At 51.3% G+C, this 11729-nt stretch overlaps 1 protein-coding gene across 1 annotated transcript; it reads right to left on the bottom strand.

The window, feature by feature from the left end:
- Positions 1-830: 830 nt before the first annotated feature.
- On the bottom strand, positions 831-11412 carry UBXN11 (UBX domain protein 11; the record flags this gene model as incomplete). Its single annotated transcript, XM_080632359.1, has 13 exons — positions 831-999; positions 1802-1948; positions 2662-2729; positions 2961-3064; positions 3854-3974; positions 5262-5339; positions 5674-5891; positions 7268-7382; positions 7863-7939; positions 9085-9139; positions 9877-9977; positions 11116-11295; positions 11403-11412. The coding sequence occupies 13 exons, from the start codon at positions 11410-11412 to the stop codon at positions 831-833; spliced, it is 1443 nt and encodes a 480-aa protein (XP_080488485.1).
- Positions 11413-11729: the final 317 nt, after the last annotated feature.

Here is an 11729-nt window from a genome sequence, read left to right as displayed (position 1 = left end):
GGAGTCAAGTGGGAGCTTGTCACAGCTGAAAAGGGAAGAATGTGCCTGGAAAAGGGCCTGCAGAGCACAGCCTCAGCCCACGGGAGAAGGAAGAAGATGCTTTATTCATGCTTCAGCAGGGAAGCAGCAGCAGGATTATGCTCTTCTCCAATGACACGGTGTCCTGTTGCAGCATCCAGCCCATGGCTGCAGCAGGGAGCGAGGGAGCCAGGCTGGCAGCTCGGTGTGGCTGCGAGCCGGGGCCCTGCCGGAGCTGGGGGCTGTCCAAGGGAAGGAGTTGTTCACGCACAGGAAACCCAGCAGCAGGATCTCCTGCCTGAGCCGAGCCTGGCTCAGACCCAACCTTGCAATGGCTCAAGGCCTCTTGGTTCAGCTTCACCAGGGACCATATAACTGAGCCTGTTTATCTCGTGGTCTAAGTGCAGGTGAAATCTCTGGGGAGCAGCTGTGTGTGGAATGCAAACTGACCCTGGCTGTTTGTCCTGCTGTGGTAGAGAATCCCTGAGCTAAGCCACTGTCCAGGACCAGTGTAAAGCTGGTGGCCTTCCCTGGGCTGGGATCAACCTGTGTAACCTTCAGCAGAGATGAGGAAACTGGGCTTGGGTCTGAGCTGACAGAAATGCCCCTGCATTAGGAACCCAGTGGTCTTGGGGAAGGAAGAGCATCCACCCGCTGCTTCTGAGCACTTTTCTCTGTCCCAGGTAACAGCACAATGAAACCAAGTCTGGAAAGTTACCCCTCTCCTCTTTTTCCAGCCAGGGGAGGTTGTAACACAGCTAAAGGTGCAAGGCAGCTCCTTCCTCTTGCAGAGTTTGGGTGAGCAGCTCTTGCTAGGAGTTGTTAAGCTGTTTGCAGTCCTCTTGCTGGCAGGGGTCTCTTCTCTGCAGCAATAAGCAGGCATTGGGGGTCAGGCCACATTCCTGCAGGCTCTGTGAGTTGTCCATGTACACCCTCTGGGGAAAGGTGCTGATGATCTCATACGAGTCGGAGTCTCCACCCCTAGGAAAGAACAGCACAGCTTTTCCAACAGGCAGGATCCCCAAGGTTTTGAGGGATCCTCTGGCTGATCCAGCTGTGGTTATGAAAGGCGGAGAGAGCATTTCATAAGCACAAGCTGAGCAAAAAAGGGGCTTCCTGCCCTAAATGCAACCAGCCAGCCACAGAGTGGCCATTCCAGGCTGCACAGCTGCGGTGGGAAGGAGGCTTTTGCATCTCAACAGTGGTGAGCTCATCCTGGGCTCAGGCTGAGGCCAGGGCTATGGCCTGCAACAGGAGTGGGAAGAGAAGAGAGCAAAGGGGCTCCCCAGACATCTGGAACTGTCCCCAAAGGGGTGTGAGAGCCCTTGAGCAGCATTAAATCCATTGGGATATAGAGCTGGCTGCGCAAAGTGGGGTATTTATCCAGCAGCAGGTCCATCAGCCAAACTGAAGGCTGCAGCTCAGCTTCCAGGTTGCACCACCACCTTGGGAATGGTGGGAATAGTTGGCTGGAAGCAGGCAAAGGCAGGGATGGACCTGGGTCAGGTGGCAATTCTGAGAGAACAGAAGAGGTTTATCTGTGCCTGTGTCAGCTTTTTGGCAAGGGTGGGTATTAAATGCTCTGAGCTAAGTGTGACCCTGGCAGCGCTGCCTAGAGAGCATCTCAGGGGGTGCCAGCAGCTCCTGGGGCTGTAACCCTCAGCCCTGCTCAGCTAGGGCTGATGTCTTTGAAGCACAGCTCCAGGGCCTTCAGCAGCAGCTGGGAAACCTTCCCTCGGGCTCTATGGAGCTGGGTAAGGAGGGAAGCAAGCCCTAGGCCTACCTGGCACGGGCGAGGTGCTGGCGCAGGTCCCCGATGGTCTCTGTGAACAGCATCTTTATGATGTACGTCTGCTCCCCGCTCTCTGATTTGATGCGGAGAGTGCAGACACCAGGGGCAGGAGCTTCAGCCTGTTCAGCCACCTTCCCCCTGCAGGTGAGAGAACCTCATCAGTTGAGGAGCGAGTGCTTTGCTGGTGGCAGAGCCTGGGTCACCTCAACAGGGACAAGGTGCTTCACACCTGGGAATGTCCTTGAGATGACTGCGTGCGAGCAGACCAACCCACAGAGCAAACCACTGCTTTGCTTTCCCTGCCTAAAGGTGCCTTGAGAAGAGGGTTGTTGACCTCTTTTAGCTCTTTCATTTTAGATCAGGCTGTCTGGGAAGTTCCTTGCCCTACTTCTTTGGTTAAAAATAATCTGCTTGAGGGTTTTTTCATTCGATATTTGGGTCTTGTCTTGCCAGAAGACTGAGTGCAAAAGTGCTGTTTGTGTGACCTCCCACTTGGGCACCACTCTCCTGGCAGCATTCTCCCATTTCACTTGATCACAAACAGCTTCTTAGATGGTTTCGAGCTCTTAGGCCTTGGTTTGCTGTTGAGAAAGCTGTTTCACAGCAGGAAGTAGCAGTCTGAACAACAGACGCTTTTTGTTAGAGCTGTAAAAGATGGCAAGTTTGCCATGAACAATTTAGTGGTCTTCCCAAAAGATCAACCTTGACCTTTCTATTTCGAAGGTGTAAAAGGGACAACTCCATTTACTTCCTTAACTGAACCCCCTGAAAGAAACCCACAGTGTTGAGGAGGATGTAGGAAATAATAGGAGGAAGATGAGAGCCTGACAGGGCAGGGGCCATGCCTGTACCTCTCCAGGGCAGGCAGCCTGGGTGTCTCCACCAGGATCTCTTTGCTGCTGCGCACCCCTTCAGAGGCCTGAAACCAAAGCAGGTGAGTGTCACTGCTGCCTGCTCTGCACAGAGAGCAGCCAGAGCCAGGAGAAGGTGCCAGGGTGCCACGTGTGCTCTGGTGGAGCCTCTCTGGGAGGAGGAGGTTATGCAGAGCTCGGAGAGGCCCAAGGGAAGGGGTGCTGGTGCTGTGTAGGGTGATGAGCCCAAGGCATCACCGCTGGCACCTTCTCTAGGTGTTTGGGGGATCCGCTCATACCTGCTGTGCTGCTCTGGCAGAGTTGTGGGCACCAGTTGCCTCTTCTGTGTGTTTCAAGGGCTTGGAAAGCTCATTGAGAAGCTGCTCCAAGGAGATTTTGGGACCTGGTGAAGCAGGGAGGAGATGTGTCCACGTGTGACCTTTTTGACAAGCAGTTTGCCCTCAGAACAGGCTGGGTTTGCAATGAGGGAGTGCAACAGCCAACAGAGAGAGCTCTAACCTCCCTTAGCCACACTGGGGCTGGCTCAGTCTCCTTTGTTGAAGCCTGTCCCACTTTGTGACCCATTAAATGTTCCACTGTCAACCTCAGCAGTGAGCAATGGTGCAGCCTGTGCAGCACACAGCTGGGATGCACAACAGGTTGAAACCCTCTTAGTCCTGCTGTGAACAGGGAAAACTGAAACTATGTCAGGTTTTAGACTTGGGAAACGTTCCATCTCGTGAGGGTGTGTTTGTAGGTGTCCCCTTTTCTGTGGTGGCAATGGACAGTTATTTTTCTTTACTACTTGGATAAAGGAAACCTTTAGCACAGCTTCTGCCTGTGGGTGCCTTGAGATGAGCAAGCAAGTAGTACAGTTTCGTATAAACAGGAAGACGTTGCTGATGGGCAGAGCACGTGTTTGGGTTGTTTAGTTACACATGCACGAACCCACTATTTTCTGTCTATACGACCTGACTGCATTTGATGTAAGCCCTGCCAGGTATTGCTGACAGACTTCTGGAGTCTAGAAGCAAAATGAGGAATCTGGGACCTGACTTTATGTCCCATATTCTCTTATGAAAGCCTGAAGAGGAATCATCCCATATTCAGTATAGTTAAAGATCAGTCTGGCCTGAAGATGTCTACCTTTACAGAATGAGCTTGTAGGAGAACCAAAGGTTTAAGAATTTACCTGGGATCTGGGTGGTTTCCTGCCCCTCACTTGGTTTTGAATGGCCAACCACTTGGCCATGACCAGGAAAACTCCCTGGCGGGTGTCTCTCCTGAAACACCATGTCCCTTCTGTCGGTGACCTGTTGAATTAAGGCCAGCTGCCATAAGCAGATCTTAACAGGTGGACAAGTTTGTTCTCACTGCATCAAAGCACAATAAACCACAGCAATGACAACCAAGAGTTGTAAACCCCAGGTGAAACCATGAAAGCTGCTTCTGGTCAAATGAAATGTGTTTTCAGCTCCTATAGGCTCTCTAACAAAGCAAATCCTTGTGCATCCCCCAGGTTCCTGGGATAGCCCAGACTGCAGGGTCGTTGTTCATCCATCTCCACAGGCACTTACACCAGTTATGAGAAATGTGCTTGCACCTGACCTTTTCCCACTTGCAAAGGCTCTGCAGGTGGAAAGTGCTGTGGAAGCAGCAGGTTGGGCTTGGAGAGGGGTCTGGCAGTGAGAGGATGTGGTGGAGACTGTCAGGTGGCTCTAATGAACCAAGGCAGGCAGAATGCACCCAGCAGTGGGGCAGGCTGTGTAAATACCAGCTCCGTCTGTCTGGGTTCCACTTATGTTCCTCTTACATTGGCTGAACAAGGCACAGGTGGGTGCACTCTGTGTGTATTTACTGCAGACTACTGCAGTGTCCTGTGGCTTCCAGACACGCCAGCTATGCATGGATTATAGGGAACCACAGCCCCAAGAGCTTTGCACAATCCTTACTCCAGCTGACTTTCTACCTACCCTGCCTGTCCTGACCTCATCCTTGCCCTGCTTTCTTCGTGGCAGAGGGTAAGTGCACCCCCTTGGTTAGACACACGTGAAGACCTAGATTAGAGTCCTCTGAGGCTCTGTGCCTGCTTCCTGCCTGGAAAGGTGGCCTTGGCTTTTTGCCATTTCTGAGAAATCAAACGGTGGGACCTAAAAGAACCTCAAGTGGCCAAATCCATTGAAATTGTGGCAAAATAAACTCTCAAGCATCCTCCTCAATGGATACTTGCTCAGTCTGTTTTAAAAAGCTTTTCCATGGGACCTAGTTGAGAACTTCTCTTCTTTGTTACACAGCTCTTCACATGCACATGCTGCTTCTCTACTACAGAGCTGCTGTGCTCTCAGAAGTCTTGTTCTGAGCCAAGATTCACTGAGGCAGAGAAACCATTGAGTCTTGATGCAGAAACACTCACTTCCTGTAACAGCTCTGGCAGGTGTGTTCTCAGCCACCCTTTCCCTGAGTTGCACATCCCTGAGCATGCACAGGGTTCATCTTGATGTATACAGTCTTGCTGCCTCCAGAAACCTCAAACTGAACTTGCTCTGGGGAGCATCCAGCAGGCTGCTGAGAAAGCCTGAACAAGTTCTGCACTGCTTTACCTGCAATGGGATGCCATCAGGGTAACGCATCTGCAGCTCCGAAGGGAAATAGCCATCCATAATATCCTGTAGGCATTGCTGAAACGAAATGAGAGCTTGTGGGCATACCTCAGACTTTGTTTATCTCATGGCTGATACATTCCTTCTGGGCTGCTCCTATTTGCGGTGTTACTGCTGTGCAGAAAAGGCTGCATAAAATACCCAGAATCTTCATCTCTTAAAAATCACCCCACAAAGACCTACTAGCCTTTAAAGGGATGCAGGTGAGAAGCTGGTGGTCTCTGTTAGATGCTCCTCTTTAGGACTGAGATGAGCTCACAAGTCTTATTCCTATCTATTCCCTTTCCTGGTGCTTAGTGAACACTATAGCAGGATGGCTCTAAGTCTAATTCCTCTACAGACCCTTCCATACCTGTGTGGATGGGTCCTCATAGGGCCGAAAGGGTCCGTTGAACATGACAATCCCATTCTGATACAGTGTGAGAGGGAGGGGTTCTGGCTGCCTGAGCCGAGCTCCCCCAGGCTTGTGCTCGATGTGAGAGATGCCCTCTCCAGCCAGCAAGTTCAGGTCCTTCACCTTCTCCAAGAGTAAATCAAAATCAATGTGGTGCTGGGGAACAACTGCTTCACCTGCAACAGAGGGACCACAGTTACAGGGGGAAGGGGACACCAGCTCAGCAGCTTTCAGCTCTGTGTGAATTTGAGGTGCATTTTAGCCCTGACACCGTGGGGCTGTCTCTGCTGCCTCTCCGTGCTTTGCCTTTCACGCTTTCGCAAGTGTGGTGCAACACTGAGATGCTGTGGTACAATAGTGCCAGGTTTACATGAGGGTGTGTGCAAAACCACAGGGGCAGGGCAGCAGGGAAACAGCCCTTTGCTACCAGCTAATATAACTCCAGATGCGGGCAGCTCTTTAGAGACCACGCTCAGCTCCTTGTCTTTGGTTGTAATTTCAGAGGTGTTTTGTTGTCCCTTGATGTGGTGCTGTAAAATACACAGTGAAGAACAGAACTGGTTGGATTAAGTGGGATGGATAAATGGATCAGGGCAGAGTCCCTGGGGAAATGCCAGTGTAAACAAGGGCAGGTGCCTACTGCTTGCCACCTGCAGGTTGCTCTCTCTTACTGGGATGCTGCTGAGGATGTTTATCTGGGTGCTTGGGGAGGGTGGAGGAGTAAGAGTGGTGATGGGACAGAAGAATGACATCAGAGAAGAGGAAATGAGAGAGGGTGAAGCCTTTGGTGGTTTCTGTTCTGCTTTTTTACAATTTGATAAGGGAGGGCTGAGGAAGAGTCCTTAAAAAGCATGAGCTGAAAACAGTGAAAATCTCTGCTGCTTCCCCCCCTTTTCTGCCCTCCTGCATCTGAGGGAGGGAAGGATTAGTTCGCTGATATTTGCATAGCAGTTAGGAAACAGCATTGGCTCTACAGCCAAGTATTCTTTTTTCTCCCCCCTTTGTTACCACTTCCTAAGAAGCCATTGCCAAATATGCTTGGACCCCATCCTCCACAATCAGGTCTCAATTAAATGACTCACGTGTTGGCTGGGAGGAAAGGCAAACAATACTCTCTGATGGAGCCAGACAATATGGGTAAGCTACGATATACACAAAGTGTCTGATTCCATTTTCCACCCACTTTATGTCAGTGTGATTGGAGCAGTGAAGCTTCAAACATTCAGGGTATGTGAACTTTGCAGGAAGCAGCTGCTTTGAGGGTCTCCTTCCAAATGGCTGAGCCATTGGGTTCTCTCCTCATCCCCTTAATGGGGCTTACAAAATACAGATGTATAAAATACCAACGTTCTGCCTGGCTTAGCTCCTGTTCAATGGCTCCGTGTCTCTGTCCCTGCGATGGGCTGAGGTGAAGACCTCAGCAACAGCATAACAAATTCTGAAGATGCAAATTCTGGGTCTTTGCTGCTTATCTGCTCTGGGGAGTATCACACCTCTAAGCATGCAATGGGAGTTAGGATAACTGCTTCAGCAAGGAGCACTGGTGCTTTACCTGGCTTCCAGAAGCTCCTTTCCGGCAGCTCTTCTTCATCCTTGAGCAATTCCACATCTTCCAGTTCTTCCTGTCTCTCTCCAACCCAAATCAGACCATAGTCACTCAGAAACCGCTGTGAGAGGAAAGCACAAGGCAGTGTTGTAGACCAGAGCTTCAGAGAACTAGAAATGGAAGCCTGAGAGCGGTCAGCTGAAATCATGAGAAGCAGAAGGAGAGTTGAAAGAGGTTTGTCTTGGGGTTCTTTGGCCCTGGCAAGGGCCAGTGGTAGTAGCAGCTCTACTAGTAGTAGGCAAAAGGGAGAATGAAAGTATCTGTAGTGCCACAGTATCTCCCAGGGCTGTAGTAGCTGCAAAGAGTATTTCTACAGCCCTAGAAATCAAAATGAAGAGGCTTGCAGGAGACACAGATGTTTGGGTATCATTTCCTGCTGCCCTGTAGCTCCCACCCAACTTGTTCTGTTGTTTTCAGAGGGCTGAGGTGGTGAATTGTGGCGATCAAAGTGGCAGCTTGAAAAAGACTGAGCAGCCCGGGACTGCAGTGATCTCAAACCAGAGGTGCAGATGGCTTAGGGCAAGTGAAGCAGGTGTCTCACCTCCATCTGCCAGACCTGGAGCTGCAGCTGAAGGCACCTCATTTCCAGTTCCTCTGTTGTGGATGAGTCAGGAGCATCTGAAAAGGAAGTCTTGTTTTTAATATGTACAACCTTAAAGAAGAGCTATAGATAACCTGTGTCACACAGCATGGATGCCCAGCATTACCTGACTGTACCCATCAGTACTCCAGTCCATCAGACACAGGAGCTGAACGTGAACTCTGCATGCTGATCCCTGACAATTCAACCTGCAGCAGTCTGATAAAGATGCTGCCAAACTAAAGTAGTTGTGGATGGTACTGGTGAAGCTTGCTGCTGCAGGAGGTTGATGTGAGTGGTGCTGTTGGCAATTAAACAATGAGAACTGCTCTGCTTGCTCAGTCTTAAGGGACCTATTAAGAAAATTAGCAGGTGTCCACTAAAGCTGAGTTTAGAAACCTGGGCTGAATGGCTAGAACAATGCACAACGAGGTATAAAACACATGCTTGTGGTTTGACAGGCATATTTGTGTTCTCTGCTCAGGAAATTGAGAGCTTACTCCAGCTTTGTGCTTACAAGGTAGGTCAGCCATTGTAGGAAACGTGTCTGGGCTCAGCTGGAGAAGCTGCTGGATTCCAAGGAACTGAATGAGGGAAAAGACCTTCAGTGACTCACTCACAGCTGGGCTCAATCTGAAGTTAGGCTGCCTCCCAGGACAAGTGAGCCTGGGCCTGGAATCCTCCCTGAGATCCCAAGCAGAGTTCTGTGTTTGCTCAGCTGTGAGCAGCTCTGGTTTCCAGCCTGTTTGCACTCTGCACTATTTACTGGTTTGTTTTGGTTGTTTTCCTGTGTGGTTGGTTTATGCTCATGGAAACTTAGCAACCCACAGAAAATAGGCCAGGAAATAGTGTTTTGCACTGCACCAGAACAGCTGAGCAGTGGATCATAGAATGGTTTGGGTTGGAAAGGACCTTAAAGCTCATCCAGTTCCACCCCCTGCCATGGGCAGGGACAGCTTCCACTAGAGCAGCTTGCTCTAAGCCCCATCCAAACTGGCCTTGATGTGAGTATAAAGTGTGGATCTGCTTTGGCAGAAGGCATCATGTCCGTGTAACTGATACCGCTCACTGAAGAGGCTTTTAAGGTAAGGATGGCTCAGAGAGGAGGTCTCTGCTGCAGTACCAGGAGCTCTGTACTCTCCCACAGGTAGTAGCAAGGCACCAAGGGTAGAATAATCTTTACCTTCATCTTTCTGGAGGGTCTTCATCTTCTCTTCAAGCTCAGCAATCCTTCTATCCTTCAGGACCAGAGCAGATAATGACCTTATTTAGTTCCTTGGCCTTCAGGACCTTGAGGCACAGTTTGCACAATTAGCCCTGGCTAGGTGAGTCCGTGGTGCACATCCTCTCACTCCACTCAGAGAGGCAGAGTAAGGGCCAGAAAGGCTGTTATCACCTCAACAATATCACCTCACAATGAGGTGTGGGATATAAATACACTGCTCCAAGAATAGGTGAGGGAACACTGACCCATCTGCCCCTCCTTCATCTGCATGAGAGCTGTAGGGAAACACCCAGCCTCCTGCTCTGTGCTTCCTGCTCAGGCTCATGCTCTGACCTATGGGAAGTAGCTAATCTAGAAATGAAACCAGCCTCTCTGCAGCCACCTCTTTAAAACCAAACACAAAAGGGTATTTATTGGAAGCTGCAGTCATGCAGAGGGGTCTGCCCCAGGCTGGCTCTGCTGTAGGAGCAGCTGTTGTCTCTGAAAGCAAAAGGAAAACCCAGGGCTGAAGTCAAACAGCTGATACCAGTGACAGGGTGCTCAGAGTCATCACCTACAGCAGGGACTGTTCATTCTCCCAGCCCAAGGACCAATACATTTGCTCTGGCGCTTTGAAAACGCTTGCTTGTGTAACAGAGCAGGCTGCCCATGAACTTGGTTCAGGCAACTAGATCTGAGAGGTGTAATGCTCCTGTGGCTTTACCATCAAAGCAGGGCACAAAACAGGCTCAGTAAGGGCAGGATTTTTACCTTCAGTTGGATTTCTTGTGCTTGTTCTGCTATTTTTTGTTCCAACAGAGTGATTTTTTGCATCAGGGAGGATTCGAGCTCCGTGTCAGCGTGAGCTGTGTCTGAAAGCACAAATCGGTGTTATTTAATCCTCTGCACCACAGGGGACCCCATGCAAGAACTCCTGTTCTGCCAGAGCAGGTAGGACAAGGGTCCCTTTGGGGGGTACAGGGTAGGAATTCTTTCGGGAGATGGCTGTATCACTGATAGTGTTGGTGATGGGGGGGATTAGCCCTGGCCTGGGGTATTGAGCCCACCAGACTGTCACTGAGAGACTGTGATGGCCCAGAAGCCCCCTGATCATTGAGGGACTTTTACCCTGTGTGTTCTTTTCCAGTGTTGTCTCCTTGGAGCACGAGGGGAGGCTGCCTTGCTCTGGATTCTCTGTCCTGGGAGGCAGGCTGGCATCCTCTGAGGAGAGGCACGAAGAGCATGAAGGAAAGAAAACAGGTCACTGTTTCAGCTGCAACTTCTTCAAGAGCAGGTAAAGGAATAGTGGGACAATGCTGAGGGGAGGAGAGGGCAGCAGAAAGCAGGGTGGCCCATTCAATGCGATAGGGACTCCCAACCTAGTGAGTGTATGTGGGAGCTTGTTATGAGCTAGGACCCAAGGGAAGGTGCAATCTCAGCAGGTGGAAAGACTGAACGCGAAATGGGGCTTGTAGGAAGAGACTGTGACACTGGTACAGAGCATCCTGCCTGCACAGCGAGGCACAAAGTGGTAATATTGAGTTATTCTAACAAAGAGCCCAACACCCTGGGGCTAACAGAAGCTTCATTGGCAGTGGAAAGGGAGATTTTGCTCTAAGATGTAGTAGGAAGGATGTGACCTAAAATAGAGCTGTAAAAAGAGATAAGGCTTTAATGTGCTCTAGGTCTTGCTGAGGATGTGGAAACCTTTTGTTTCTTATCTGATTTTGGACACATGTAGAAGAAAAAGAGCTACAACCATTGCAGAACAGGTAGGATGGCAAGAAAAGCCTTCCAGTGGAGGCAATGAACTTGGCCAGCTCTGTATGAGGGGATAACATGTGAAAGTAAAGCCCAGCTTCAGGAGCTTTGTGAGGGTTTGCTCAATGGGATAACTTTTGAATGGAGTTCAAAAGGCGCAGTTGCAGCTGCAGAGAGCAGCTTTGCTCTGCTTCAACCCGAGGAAGCACAAATGTGATGTGAGACCCAACTGCCCAATACCCCCGGTACCCGCTGGGGACCGATGCCGGCCCGGAGGAACTGGGGGAGTTCTGTTCATGCTGGTGTTGTTTCTGATCCTGTCACCGCCATGTGCAGCCCTCTGGGGCCCAGGAGGCCGGTAGGAAGGATCGGTAGCAAAAATGGTCTCAAACTGACGGGGGTAACCAGATACCGCCCTGTGTGGGGGTCCTGGGGGCCCCAACGAGGGTGGCAGCACCCGGAGCACCCCGGTGTGTGCTGAGGGGTCCCCAAGGCTCGGGGGTTCCCCCGCTTCCCAGCGCCGCCGCAGCACTCACCCGCCGCCATCTTGTTTACAGGCGGTTGCCACGGCGACGGAGGGCCGCTGCGATTGGCTCAGCCTTGATCACGTGGAGGGCGAGCCAGCACGGGGACTACACATCCCAGCATGCACCGCTCTGCCTCTCCCCCGGCTGAGGCCGGGCCCGGAGCACCTTCGCCATCCCCGAGCCCGCGCCTGGAGCAGGGACAAGCCCCGGGGGATGCCCCCTCTGAGGAGGGACCCGGAGCGCTGCAAACGCCTCCCAGGGCCGGGGCAGGACCGCGCTGCCTTCCCTCAGCCCCCTCTGCACGCCCTTGGCCTCAGCTCGCAGCCACACGTGCGG

This window comes from Psittacula echo (genome assembly GCF_963264785.1).
Source record: "Psittacula echo genome assembly, chromosome: 21".
NCBI lineage: Eukaryota > Metazoa > Chordata > Aves > Psittaciformes > Psittacidae > Psittacula > Psittacula echo.
This window is presented reverse-complemented; position numbering and strand designations above follow the sequence as displayed.